Source organism: Loxodonta africana, chromosome 2 (genome assembly GCF_030014295.1).
Source record: "Loxodonta africana isolate mLoxAfr1 chromosome 2, mLoxAfr1.hap2, whole genome shotgun sequence".
Lineage (NCBI taxonomy): Eukaryota > Metazoa > Chordata > Mammalia > Proboscidea > Elephantidae > Loxodonta > Loxodonta africana.
Window position 1 is genome coordinate 201,978,169 of NC_087343.1, and position 12,661 is coordinate 201,990,829.

At 36.3% G+C, this 12,661-nt stretch overlaps 1 protein-coding gene across 4 annotated transcripts in view; it reads right to left on the minus strand.

Moving 5' to 3' along the window:
* MAPK9 (mitogen-activated protein kinase 9) overlaps positions 1-12,661 on the minus strand; it is a 76,174-nt gene that overhangs the window by 40,070 nt on the left and 23,443 nt on the right. For all 4 annotated transcript variants that reach the window (XM_023552361.2, XM_023552379.2, XM_003404708.4 and 1 more), the window contains 3 exons: positions 4,676-4,805; positions 2,529-2,587; positions 1-139 (listed from right to left, as the gene is read on the minus strand). In XM_023552361.2, coding sequence (XP_023408129.1) covers positions 1-139; positions 2,529-2,587; positions 4,676-4,805 — 328 coding nt within the window. The remainder of the gene's footprint in view (positions 140-2,528; positions 2,588-4,675; positions 4,806-12,661) is intronic.

A 12,661-nucleotide genomic window follows, 5' to 3' on the forward strand; every position in this document is an offset into this window, starting at 1 on the left:
TCTATGAATTATACCAGCTGAATGTAGATGTTTAATACCACAAAGCATCTGGTAAAGAAGGTAGGACATTCTTTCATGGTCCAACTCCATATGAATAACCTGACATAAGTTAGCATCCATTAATTCCATAACCAAATACCTGAGGAAAAAAAATTATCAGCCATGTATACATGAAAATTAATCCAAAATTCCTCTATGGTTATTGAACCACAATTGTTATGAAATAGTAATAATTTACTTTCTTATCATGGCACTGGTTAAAGTAAAAAGATAACGTATTTTCACTAAAACATTTATAAGGTATCTCGAAACGAAGTAAATATTTAATGGAACTTTGTAAAACAATTTTCCAAAGAATATAAAACTGACCTATTACAATGTCTTTCAAGTTAAAGATAAAGTAACTTCTACATCATGATAAATAGAATCTCATACATTCAAATTCTCCTGTATCATAATTGTTTTGGTATTGGCTCATTCTTACCTGCACACAAACCATGCTGTTTTTTCTCTCAAAAAACCTTTTGACCCCTTTTCCCATGAGCTCCTGCCCTGTTTCTTTTTTTTTTTTTTGCTCCCTTTGTAGCAACACTCCCCAAAGAAGTGACCACACTTGCCATCTCCAAACCTTCTCCCATCTTTCTTAGTGCCACTTCCATCAGGCTTTTGCCCTCATCACTCTGCTGAAACTGTCTTCCTCAAGGTCACCGATGACATCATGTTGCTAAATCCAACAGCCAATCCTCACCTGACCACATAGACCATCGTGCCCTCCTCCTGGACTTCCCTTGGCCTCCAGGAAGTCACCCTCCTGGTTTTTTTTACCTACCTTCTTGGTGGTTCCTCCTTGCTCTCCTTGTGGAACCTCTTTCTCTCCCCAACTCCTCATCCCTGGGGTACCCAGCACTCAGTCCTTGGCCCTCTTCTCTTCTAACTACACTCACCTCCTCTGTAATATCCTCCAGTCTTGCAGCTTTAAATATTATCTATAGATTGTCAACTCCCAAATCTGTATCTTTAACCCAGACCTCCCTCCTGAAACCCAGATCATACATCCAACTGCCCACTTCACATTTCCACTTGGATCTCCAATAGATATCTCAAAACTCATGTCCAAAACTGAACTCTTGATTCCCCCTTTCCTCCAGCCAAGTCTGCTCTTCCTGTAGCCTTTCTCATCTCGCTGATAGCAACTTCATCCTTCAGGTGCTCAGACCAAAAATCATGGTGCCATTTGCAATGCCTCTCTCTCACAACACATGTGCTATCCATCAGGAAATACTGTGACTCTACCTTCAACACAGTGACAGCATCTGACCTCTTTTCTTAATCCTCACTATAGCCCTTTGGTCTGAGCTGAGCCACCATAGTCGCTCACCTGAATTGCTACAATAGCCTCCTAACTGGTGTTCTTTGGTCCCCACCCCTTACAGCAGAGCTAATCTTTTAAAACATAAATCAGGTCAGGACACTCCTCTGCTTAAAATCTTACTCTGGCTTCCCTTAGAATAAAAGCCATACAATGGCCTACAAGGCCCAGGAAGTCTGCCCTATCACCTCTCCAAGCCCCTCCTCTCCTAATGTACCCATTGTCTCTCTGTCTAAGACGTCCTTAGGCTACACCTAGCGTGCTCTCACTTCAGTTCCTATGCACTATTTGTTCCTTCTGTCTCAATTCAATCTTCCTCCAAGTATCTGTATGACAAACCCCTTACTGCCTTCAAGACTTCCCTCAAATGTCATTAACTCAGGGGGGTTTTCCCCAACCACCCTATTTAAAATTGCATCCTTACCCTCAACGTCCAGTGCTGCTGATCCTCCTTACGCAGCTCTAACATTTCTCCATAGCAGTTATCACATTCTAATGGTAATTTCCTTACTCACCATGTTTATTTTCTATCTTCCCTCAGTTAAATGGCAAGGTACAGGAAGGAGTATTACCAATTATATTTCTTTATTAATAAAGAGGATTTTCACCTGTTTTGGTCATTAAGTATGCCAGTAGTAAGACAGTGCCTAGTACGTGGTTGGCAATAAATAAATATTTGTTAAATGAATGAATACACCAATGTATTTAGAATGAGGCTGAACACTATGCCTCCAATAATAAAATTTATGTTTCATTTGTTAGTAAGATAACCCTAAGATTTTGGAAACATACAATTTTTAATGACTTAATCGTTTCAAATTATAATTGTAAACACCTAAATCCTATAATCCTGTCTATTAAGGGGATGGAGAAAAACATGTTTCAGCAGATCAGCGGCAATAATGAGGCATTAATGGTCAGTGTCAGCATTAAAGAATTCTTTTCAGTCAACCTTTATCTGTTATATGGGGATTATGACCTGCTAGGCTTATCAATCACGAAGAGTGGAATATTACTTTCCATTTTTCTTAATATTTATCTTCCACAGAAAAGTGATATCATTAACAATGTATTGCCACCACCATTTCCTAAGTAAAAAACACAGCTAAATTTTCAGTTTTTGATGCATAGTGCATTACTGAATAAAAATGATACTTACACATCTTGAAATTCTTCTAGAGTTTTTTGTGGTGTAAACACATTTAACAAACTAATTATCTGAAAAGAGAAAATTAATTATACTTCAGTATGCCAGATGACTCTACTGATTATAAAAATTAAGTTTAATGTTAGGATGTATTAAAATTGGAAAAAAAAATCACAGCAGAGCTCAGTATTTATTATTATTATTATTGCTTTTAAGAAAACATTCTATTAAATGGTACCTAAAGAAAGAGAAAGAATTAGGATTCTCACCTTGGAAATAAAGTGTACTTTTAATCAAGTCACTCTTAAGTGTTCTTAATAATTTAAATTATTACTATTACAGGATATTAACACATAATGACTTTCTGTCTCTGAACATAAAAAAGTAGAAATTATGGGTGGAAAAACACTAAATAAGGAGATACGTTAACTCTAAAAGCTTAAACACTATATATAAATTTCTAAAAAGTTTTCAAATATGAAGGCTAAGCTCATATTTTTGGTGTGATAAAGATGAAAAGGCCTCACAGCATTGTTTATTTACTTAAGCACTGCCAGCCTAGAGGGTTAAACACCTGGCCCCACTGTGGGCCTCTTGCTTGCATTCCCTCCATGAGGCTGTAGAAACCGAGTCCTGCCACTTCAGCAGGAGATGCACATTCTCCATCATGTCAAATGGCAGAGGATAAAGACAAATTACTCTGTAAATGGGATCGAGGTGACGGGCTAGGTGAGGAAAAAAATAAAACTGGATCCAGACTTCAATATTTACACCAAGACAAATTCAAAATGAGACAAGGCTGTAAATCCGGACATGAAACCATACAAACATTAGAATATGAACAGACATTTTATATAATCCTGGTGCAGAAAAAGGCTATTCTAAGCTTATCAGAAAACTTGGGAAATTTAATTACATTAAAACAAAACCAAGAACTAACAAGTAAAAACTTCAGTGTAGCAAAAAGCATATAAAGTTAAAAAAAAAAAAGTCTTAATATACATAGACCTTCTATAAATGCATAAAAAAAGAGGCCAACTGTCCAAGAGAAAAAGGGACAAAGGCCATGCAAATCAAATTCTCAACAGAATAAAAATAAATGACTAATAAACATACGGGAAGAAAGAAATGACAAAAATATCATGTCATCTATCAGACTGAGGAAAAAGACATTCTCAGATACTCTTAATGAAAGTATAAAATTGATAGTCTTCCTTAAGGTCAATTTGTCAGCATAGTTAAAATCTGAAGGGTGCATACTCTCTGACCCTGCAATTTCCAGCTAAGAAATCTTGGTACATTGGACAAGTGCGCAAAGATGTTCACTTAAGCACTGCTTGGAATAGCAAAACACTGGAAACAATCTAAATTCCAACAGTAGGTGATTGGTTCAATAAATATTATAGTGCATCTATTTTTATACTATGCAGCTATTAAAAAACAAACCCAAAATACAGGCTCAAATCAACCTTAGTTTCCTATTTAATGTCCAGCATAATTTAGGGTAATCTTAAATACCTAAAAAAAAAAAAAAAGACCATATGAGGTGATCTCCAAGGCTCCTTCTGGATTTAACATTTTATGGTTTTACAATACGGCAAGGTTATCAAAATAATGCTCAGAGACCGCCAGGACATACAATGTGCCTGTGTACCACCTCATTTTCTAAAGAGATGCTATTTCTCTTTAAAATTCACAGTGCTTTGATTTCTGTGCCGATGCCGCATACAGCTATCCTGAGTGTTAACACTGTCTAATAACATTTATTTAAAACTGAAATGTCAGTGCTGCAAGGTAAAAACCTACTTATAGAACGATGCTTTTCCAAAAAATATTTAGTTGGTTCTCAATTTGTTAGGTTAATATTGTTTCCATTTTATAGAAATAGAACTAACAGAAACCAAATGGTTACAGGGTTAATCTATTCCTATCTTATTTGAATGACCTAAATTCCTATGGACCATGATGCCTCTTTCTAACTCCAATTTTCCCATTTTTAACTAAGAATTTTGCCAATAAAATATAGCTATTTTAATGGTCATTTTTATCACTAGTTTATCCCAGGTCTAAACTCAATGTACCTCCAAAAGACCCTGAAGATTATGACACCAGTGACAATATTAAAATATACAGAGGAAATATATACATAAATAACTTACATTTTTATGATTGACACATTTTAAGAGGACAAGTTCACGATAAGCTCTCTTTGCATGGGTTTGATTCTGGAAAGGACGGCTTAGTTTCTTGACTGCAACATTTATCCCAAGAACTGTATCGAAAGCAGCACTATAATTAGGAAATATAATACACAATCCATTAGAATGGTTTTGGAAAATGAAGCAATGCAGAATATACATTCAAGGTACTATATTCTTATGAGTAACAAATAAGGAAAACTCTGACTGTACTTGGAAATCACTGAAATGAGGAGAGGCTGTGACCACATGACAAGAGGATACTTTAGCTTTTCAACAATAAATTAGCCTATGTATCCTGAGATAATCTTAAAAACAGGAGCACAATTAGAAGCCTGCTTTGATTGAGTCTGCTTGTTTCCAAAGTATTTCTACAATATGAAAAGCAAGGCAAGTTTGCAGGATGGCCTAACTCCTTTGCAGAGGCACAGACATTTCCACTGCAGGCAGGATAGGATTCAACAATCCTCTGTACATTGAATTTCCATTATATTAGTGGAGATTATGTTCAGAACCAGGAAATTTAATACAAAGTATATAATGCCAGTCAATAAGCGAAATTTTTAATTAACCTGAAACATTATTAAATTGGAAAAAAAAAAGTCACTGGTTATCACAGCTTAAATGTGAGTGTATTTTGGAGCACTGCAATGGAGGAAATGGTTGAGCTCATGAGAAGAATGCGATAAATCTAAGTTTTGAATGATCATGTTTTTCCTAGATGAAAGAATCTAAAAGAAAACAGAAGCCAAAAATCTCAGCTCATGGCAAACCCCTAAGACACAAAATCCCTAATGTAAGCAATGCTATATATAAAATTCTACCAAAAATAGCTTCCTATACTATTATAGTAAGAATGAAATCTTTTACAGGCTATGCTTCCACCATCTCAAGTTCCCAGATGAAATTTAAGGTTCATTTTTCCTTCAGAAAACAGACAAGAAAAACCGATTAGCCTAATTGCTTGAAACTAGTATTAAAATAGTACTGACGATGTTATTACTCTTTGGCTACGATCAAGGGTTAGAAGCTGCTGAAGACCACCTGAGAGCCTAAGCACCATTTTAAACATTGTTTTTAAGTATTTATTCTATTTGGTTTATAACCCAGTTCACACTTATTCTCTTCTATTAATGATATTTCTTTGCCAAAAAACTCTTCACTGAATTTGATTTGTTTTTAAGTTGAAGACTGTTGGCCGTAGCTTTGGTTAGGAATTATTAGAAATGTCATATCTTATGTTGGAATTACTTTGCCTTCAATTTCGTTCACATTATGTGTACATGTACACATATCCATATGCAAATGTTCCATTTGTATGAATTATAAACCGTTCAAGATAATTCTTTGTGAAACAAACCATCAATTAATGTGTACATACACATGTGTATTTGTATTACATATATTTCTCAGTCTCAACAAATTGAAAAAAGCCAAATTTCATACTTTTATTGGTTTTAAAAGTTTCTGTCCAAAATGACCCAAATGGACCAATCCTGAGTATCCGAGTAAACTCTTCTCCACTCCCAGTTCTATCTCCAAGATCAACTACCTTGAAGTATTTCTAGTTTTAGTTCTTGTGGTCTTTTCTTAGCTCCAAATAACATACTTTCATCACTATTTTTTCACTTATCGACTTTAGGATTCAGTCACTTATTTGAAACTGTAACTCCTCACAGTTTTTTATTCTTATATTTTTAGTTTTCCTTTGGTTATCTTTGTAACTTTAAATAGCACATTTAAACTTCCTTAAATAGCATGCTTAAACTTCTTGTTCAACCAGCTTTTAAAGGAATCTCTTGACTCCCCAGAATATAAAATGAGAACATTATATTCCACCTCCTTTTTCCATTTCTCTATCCCTTTCCCTTTTCCTGGAAACCCTGGTTGTATAGTGGTTAAGAGCTACAGCTGCTAACCAAAGGCAGGCAGTTCAAATTCACCAGGCGCTCCTTGGAAAATTTATGGGGCAGTTCTACTCTGTCCTATAGGGTTGCTATGAGTCAGAATCGACTCACTGGCAGTGGGTTTGGTTTGGTTTTTTGGTCCTACAAACTTCTGTCTTAAATGGTCAAGTCTGATAATATACATATTTGTGTTTCTTCTTTAGGATGTGTCTAAATGTTGAAAATCAGTAAAGTACACAGACGTATATTTGTGTATGCACATGTAAATGTTATTAATTGCAGAGCTAGGATTATATATAATTTTCTAAAGATAACATGAGCCTTTGTACTACTCATAAGAGAATGAAACTGCTTCCAGCATCAAGGTCAAACGGGTTCTCTTTTCTTACATTCCATCAATTGCTCAAGAGTCACATCTCTTTTGTTTTATATTTAGACCATGATTTTTTCTTTTTCCTCATAAGTTCCTAGTATTTTCTTTCTTCTTATTAAGAGAAGACAAAATATATCTCCTTTAGCCTATCACTAGTACATTCTACTTTCTTATTCATGTTATCTATTGTTTGAAATTTATTTCATTCTTCTTGAAGACATCTGATTTGTCCCAGAGCAAAGAAGCATGTTCTATCAATATCCCAAAAGCCACTCTTACCCGCCCCCGCAACTAAACGCTATCCCTCCTGCCTCCCCAAAGATAATAACCACTGCTGACTTTTAGTATAATTACTTCCCTGTATGTACTAGCTAAACATACATCCCCAAATGCCCCACCTCCCCACCCCCGCAATGGCTTATTTTCATCTGGTTTCTGAGGTCTTCTATGTCTGGCTTCTCTCACTCAACATTCTGGCGAGATTCACCACATTGTTGTAATGTAGCTGTAATTCATTCTGTGTCACTGTTACACAGTATTCCTTTGTAAGACTATAGTACAGTTATCTATTTTACTGTTGATATTGGGTTGTTTTCAGTTTTCCAGTGGTTCCAAAAACAGTCGCAAACATTCCTGCACGTGTTTCTAAGTCCCATATGCATGCATACATATGCATACATATCTGATGAGTAGATAGCTGAGAGTGGAATTGCTTAGATTCTATTTTGGTAAATAATGCCAAACTGTTTTCCAAAATGGCTCTACCAATTTGTAGTCCCATCAGCTGTGTGTGAGAGGCCCACGTCTGAGAGCTAGATGAAAGCTGCTCCACACCCTAAACACTTGGGATTATCAACAGTTTAATTTTTAACCATTCTGGTGAGTATACAGTGGTATCTAATTGTGGTTTTAATGTGCGTTTCTCTGATGTTTAATAATGTTGAGTACCTTTTCCTACGTTTATTGGTCACTGGGGTATTCTCTTTTGTGACAGCTATTTTCTATTTGGTTGTCTATCTTATTGGAGTTTTTTATGTATTCTGAATAAAAGCCTTTGTCAATCATATTTTTCAAATATCTTCTCACCATCTGTGCTTGTCTTTTTCTTGATTTTTATAAAAGAAGCAGTTTGTAATTTTAAGACGAATTTATCAATCTTTTTTTCCTTTATGGTACGTGCTTTTATGTCTTGTTCAAATGAGTCTTTCCTACTCCCCAGATCATGAAGACAATTCTTATCTTTAAATAACTTTAACATTTTGTCTTTCAATTTAGAGCGAGTCAACTGAAATTTATTTTTGGGTATAAGGTAAAGTCAGGATAAAATTTCACTTTTTTATGTGAATGCTGATATGTCCATTTAGTTAAAAGACTATCCTTTCTCTGTCACTCTGTAATGCTACCTTTGCCATAAGTCAGGAGCCCATGTGTGTAGTTTGGTTACTAGCTTATTTACTTATTCCATAGGTCTATTTGTCTCTCCTTGCACCAGCACTACACCATCTTAACCACCACAGTTGAGATCTGGCAGAGTTAAGTCCTCCTCCCTTCAACTTCATTCTTGGACTTTTATTTTTCCATATAAATTTTAGGAGCCCTGGTGGTGCAGTGGTTACAGTGCTCAGCTGCTAACTGAAATTTTAGAATCAGCTTGTTAATTTTCATTTTAAAAAAGACTGTTGAAATTAAGATCGAAAACAATCTATAGATAAATTCTTGAACATGATATGTTGTTGTTAGGTGCCGTCAAGTCGATTCCGACTCATGGTGACTCTATGTACAACAGAATGAAACACTGCCCGGTCCTGCACCATCCTTGGAATTGTTGCTATGCTTGATCCCATTCTCATATATCCTACCATTATCATTTTTTTTTAACTGTGCTTTAAGTGAAAGTTTACAGTTCAAGTCAGTTTTTCATACAAAAATTTATATATACATTGTTATGTGACCCTAGTTGCTCTCCCTATAATGTGACAGCACATTCCTCCTTTCCACCCTGTATTTTCCATGTCCATTCACCCAGCTCCTTTCCCTCTCTGCCTTCTCATCTCGCCTCAGGACAGGAGTTGCCCATTTAGTCTCATGTGTCTACTTGAGCTAAGAAACACACTCTTCGCAAGTATCATTTTATGTCTTACAAAAAAAAAAAACTCATTGATGTTGAGTCAGTTCTGACTCATAGCGACCCTATGGGACAGAGTAGAACTGCCCCATAGAGTTTCCCAGGAGCGCCTCGTGGATATGAACTGCCGACCTTTTGGTTAGCAGCTGTTAGCACTTAACCACCATGCCACCAGGGTTTCCTTGTGTCTTATAGTCCAGTCTAATCTTCAGGAATGGTTTTAGTTTTGGGCTAACAGAGTCCAGGGGCCATGTCTTCTGGGGTCCCTCTAGTCTCAGTCAGACCATTAAGTCCGGCCTTTTTACTAGAATTTGAGTTCTACACTCCACTGCTCTCCTGCTCCATCAGGGACTCTCTTGTGTTCCCTGTCAGGGCAGTCATTGGTGGTAGCCAGGGACTCTCCAGTTCTTCTGGAATCAAGCCGATGGAGTCTGGTTTATGTGGCCCTTTCTGTCTCTTGGGCTAATACTTTCCTTGCGTCTTTGGTGTTTTTCATTCTGCTTTGTCCCAGGTGAGTTGGGACCGATTGATGCACCTTACTTACATGGCCACTTGCTAGCTTTTAAGACTCCAGAGGCCACTAACCAAAGTGGGATGCAGAACATTTTCTTAATAAACTTTGTTACACCAATTGACCTAGATGTCCCCTGAAATCATGGTCCCCAGACCCCTGCCCCTGCTACTCTGTCCCTTGAAGTGTTTGGCTGTATTCAGGAAACGTCTTAGCTTTTGGTTTAGTCCAGTTGTGTTGACTTTCCCTGTATTGTGTGTTGTCCTTCCCTTTATCTAAGATAATTCTTGCCTACTATCTAGTTAGTGCACTATTTAAGTTTTTTAATTTTTTCAAGTATTTTTTAGCTTTCAGCACTGTAATCTTTCACAATGTTAGATTTTTTCTCAATATATAATAATTTTTAATCTATTTAAAATGATATCCTTTTTAAATTTTCATTTTCTATATGCTGTTAGCATGTAAAAATGCAATTGATTTTTTTTTTTTTTTTGTACACTGACTCTATACCTTGCAACTGGCTAAACGCATTCATTAATTTAACAAAGGAGAGATATCTTATCTACGTGGGCCTAATCTAACCACATGAGCCCTTTAGAAGCAAAAAGTGTGCTCTGGCTACTGGGCAGAAGAAGTCAGAGAAATTACAACTGTGAAAAGGACTGGATGTGCCCCTGTTGCCTTGAAGATGGAGTGGGTCACATAAGAAGGAATGCAGGCGGCCTCTAAGAGCAGAGAGTGGCCCTTGGCCAATAGCCACCAAGGAAATGGGGACCTTATGAGGATCTATAGCTTCAAGTAACTAGATTCTCCCAATAACCTGAATGAATTTGGGAGCATATGCTTCCCCAGAATTTTGATGTAAGAGCCCAGCCCAGCCAAAATTTGATTTCAGCCTTATTCGACCCTGAGCAGAGTACCCAGTGAAGCCTATCCAGATTTCTGACCTATAAAACTATGGTTCTTGTTTTAAACCACTGAACTTGTGGGAAGTTGCTATGCAGCAACAGAAAATGAATAAACCTCTGTTCTGTATTTTCTACCCTTTTGTCCTTCCATGTTTCATTCTGGATATTTTTTTCTGACCTATCTTCTAGATCACTAACTCTTTCTTTAGTTATATTAATAGTTGTTAATCCCATCTATTAAGTTCATAATTCAATTACTGTATTTTTAAGTTCTACAATTTCCATTTAGGATTTTTTTTTTCACATTTTCACTTCTTCACCAAAATTTTTCATCTTGCCTTTTATCACTTTAAACATAACATCAAAGTTATTTTAAAGTTTGGATCTAATAAGGCCAGTATGCTCCGTGGATCTATTTTTTTTGTCTGTTGTTTCCGCTGGGTTTTGTTCATATTGTCTTAAATCCTTGTGCACCTAGTTATTTTTGATAGTATGCTAGACCTCATACTTGTAGAAATGCTTGCTATCTAGAAATAATTTGATATCTAGTATGATGTAAATTCTTATATTTACTCCTGCCAGGTACCTCGGGACTCTAGCAATTTGGGTTCACCTCAGTAGTTCAGCAAATAAGATGATTTGAAGCAGAGTGACAGTCTCTGCAAAGGCCTGTCTTTTTCTGGATCACCTTTCTAAGACATAGTCCTTTATGGTCCCAATTCAAAGCAAAGGAAGTTCCCTAGGCCCTCCCTTCCCTTAGATGGCCCTGGATTCCAACCCTTGTCTCCTAGTCCCAAAAGGCAACCCAATGCACTACTCAACTTCTCAAATGCCTGCTCTAGAATTTGCAAATGCCAAGGGAGAGACAGCCCCCAATACTAGGCTCCCCCCATTCGACTTCTGTCTTTCCTTGGATCCTGGCCTAATAATTCTTCATTAGCTTACTAGCTCTCTAATGCATTCACTTTAGTGATGAAACTATTAAAGTCCATAAGACACAATGACTTACCCAAGGTCACAAAGAACTACTACTATGAGGATGAGAGATGAACCTAGAACTCAAGTATCCTGAATCTCAGACCTTTGATGCCTTATACATATATATCTCTTATATGAAAGAAATTTTATGTGGATGTTATTATTTCTTTTTATCAGTACAGAGAAAATAAAACAGTGTAAAAACAGGCCAACTTGCCTGCTTGTATAGAACTAGAGGAAGCAAAAAGGAACAGGAGCTATACCAATTATTTCATACTAAAGCTGTAATTGTCACTTCTAAGTACTGCCATATCTATTATTAAGCACATTTATTTTAAAAAAGGTTAAGCATTTTACAGAACTGTTTCATCAAACAAAAAATCATTACCATTTTGGTTGAACTTGAGATTTTAAAAGGAGAAAGAAAAACTTAACATACATATGAAAGAAATTTACTCACATGCTCCCCACTAGAGCTATAAAACCTTAAAATTACTTAATTTTACTATAGAACTTCGTTGATTTTTATGAATACTTCAAAATTACATTTTAAAACTTATTTTCCTAACAAACTTTATTAAGACCTTTTTCATGAACAACAAAAATAGAAAAACAAAAGCATAAGACAACTTTAAAAATAACTCAAAAACAAGGGTCAAAAGATTTAAATCTGGCCTCAGATCTTCCATTTAACCCTGTACAAGTCACTGGCCCTACCTGAATTATGCCCTATCTGCATTATGGTTTACACATCTCTCCCTGTGTCTTTACAGACTTCTAATTTAAATAGATGACTAATGAGTTTATAAACATACATTGATGCTATTATGATATTTTATTTCTCAAAAATGTAAAATAACACATGCTCCCTGTAATAGTTTTCTATTGCTGCTGTAATAAACCACTAACTTCATGGCTTAAAACAACACACATTTATTATCCTACAGTTTTGGAGGTCAGAAGTCCAAAATGGGTCTTGTGGGGCTAAAACTAAGGTGTCAGCATGGCTGTGTTCCTTCTGAAAGCTCTTGGAGAGAATCCTTGCCTTTTCCAGCTCAAAGAGGCTGCCTGCGTTCCTTGGCTTGTGGCCCTACATCATTCCAACCTTCTGTCACCACATCTTTTTCTCTGACTCTGATCCTCCT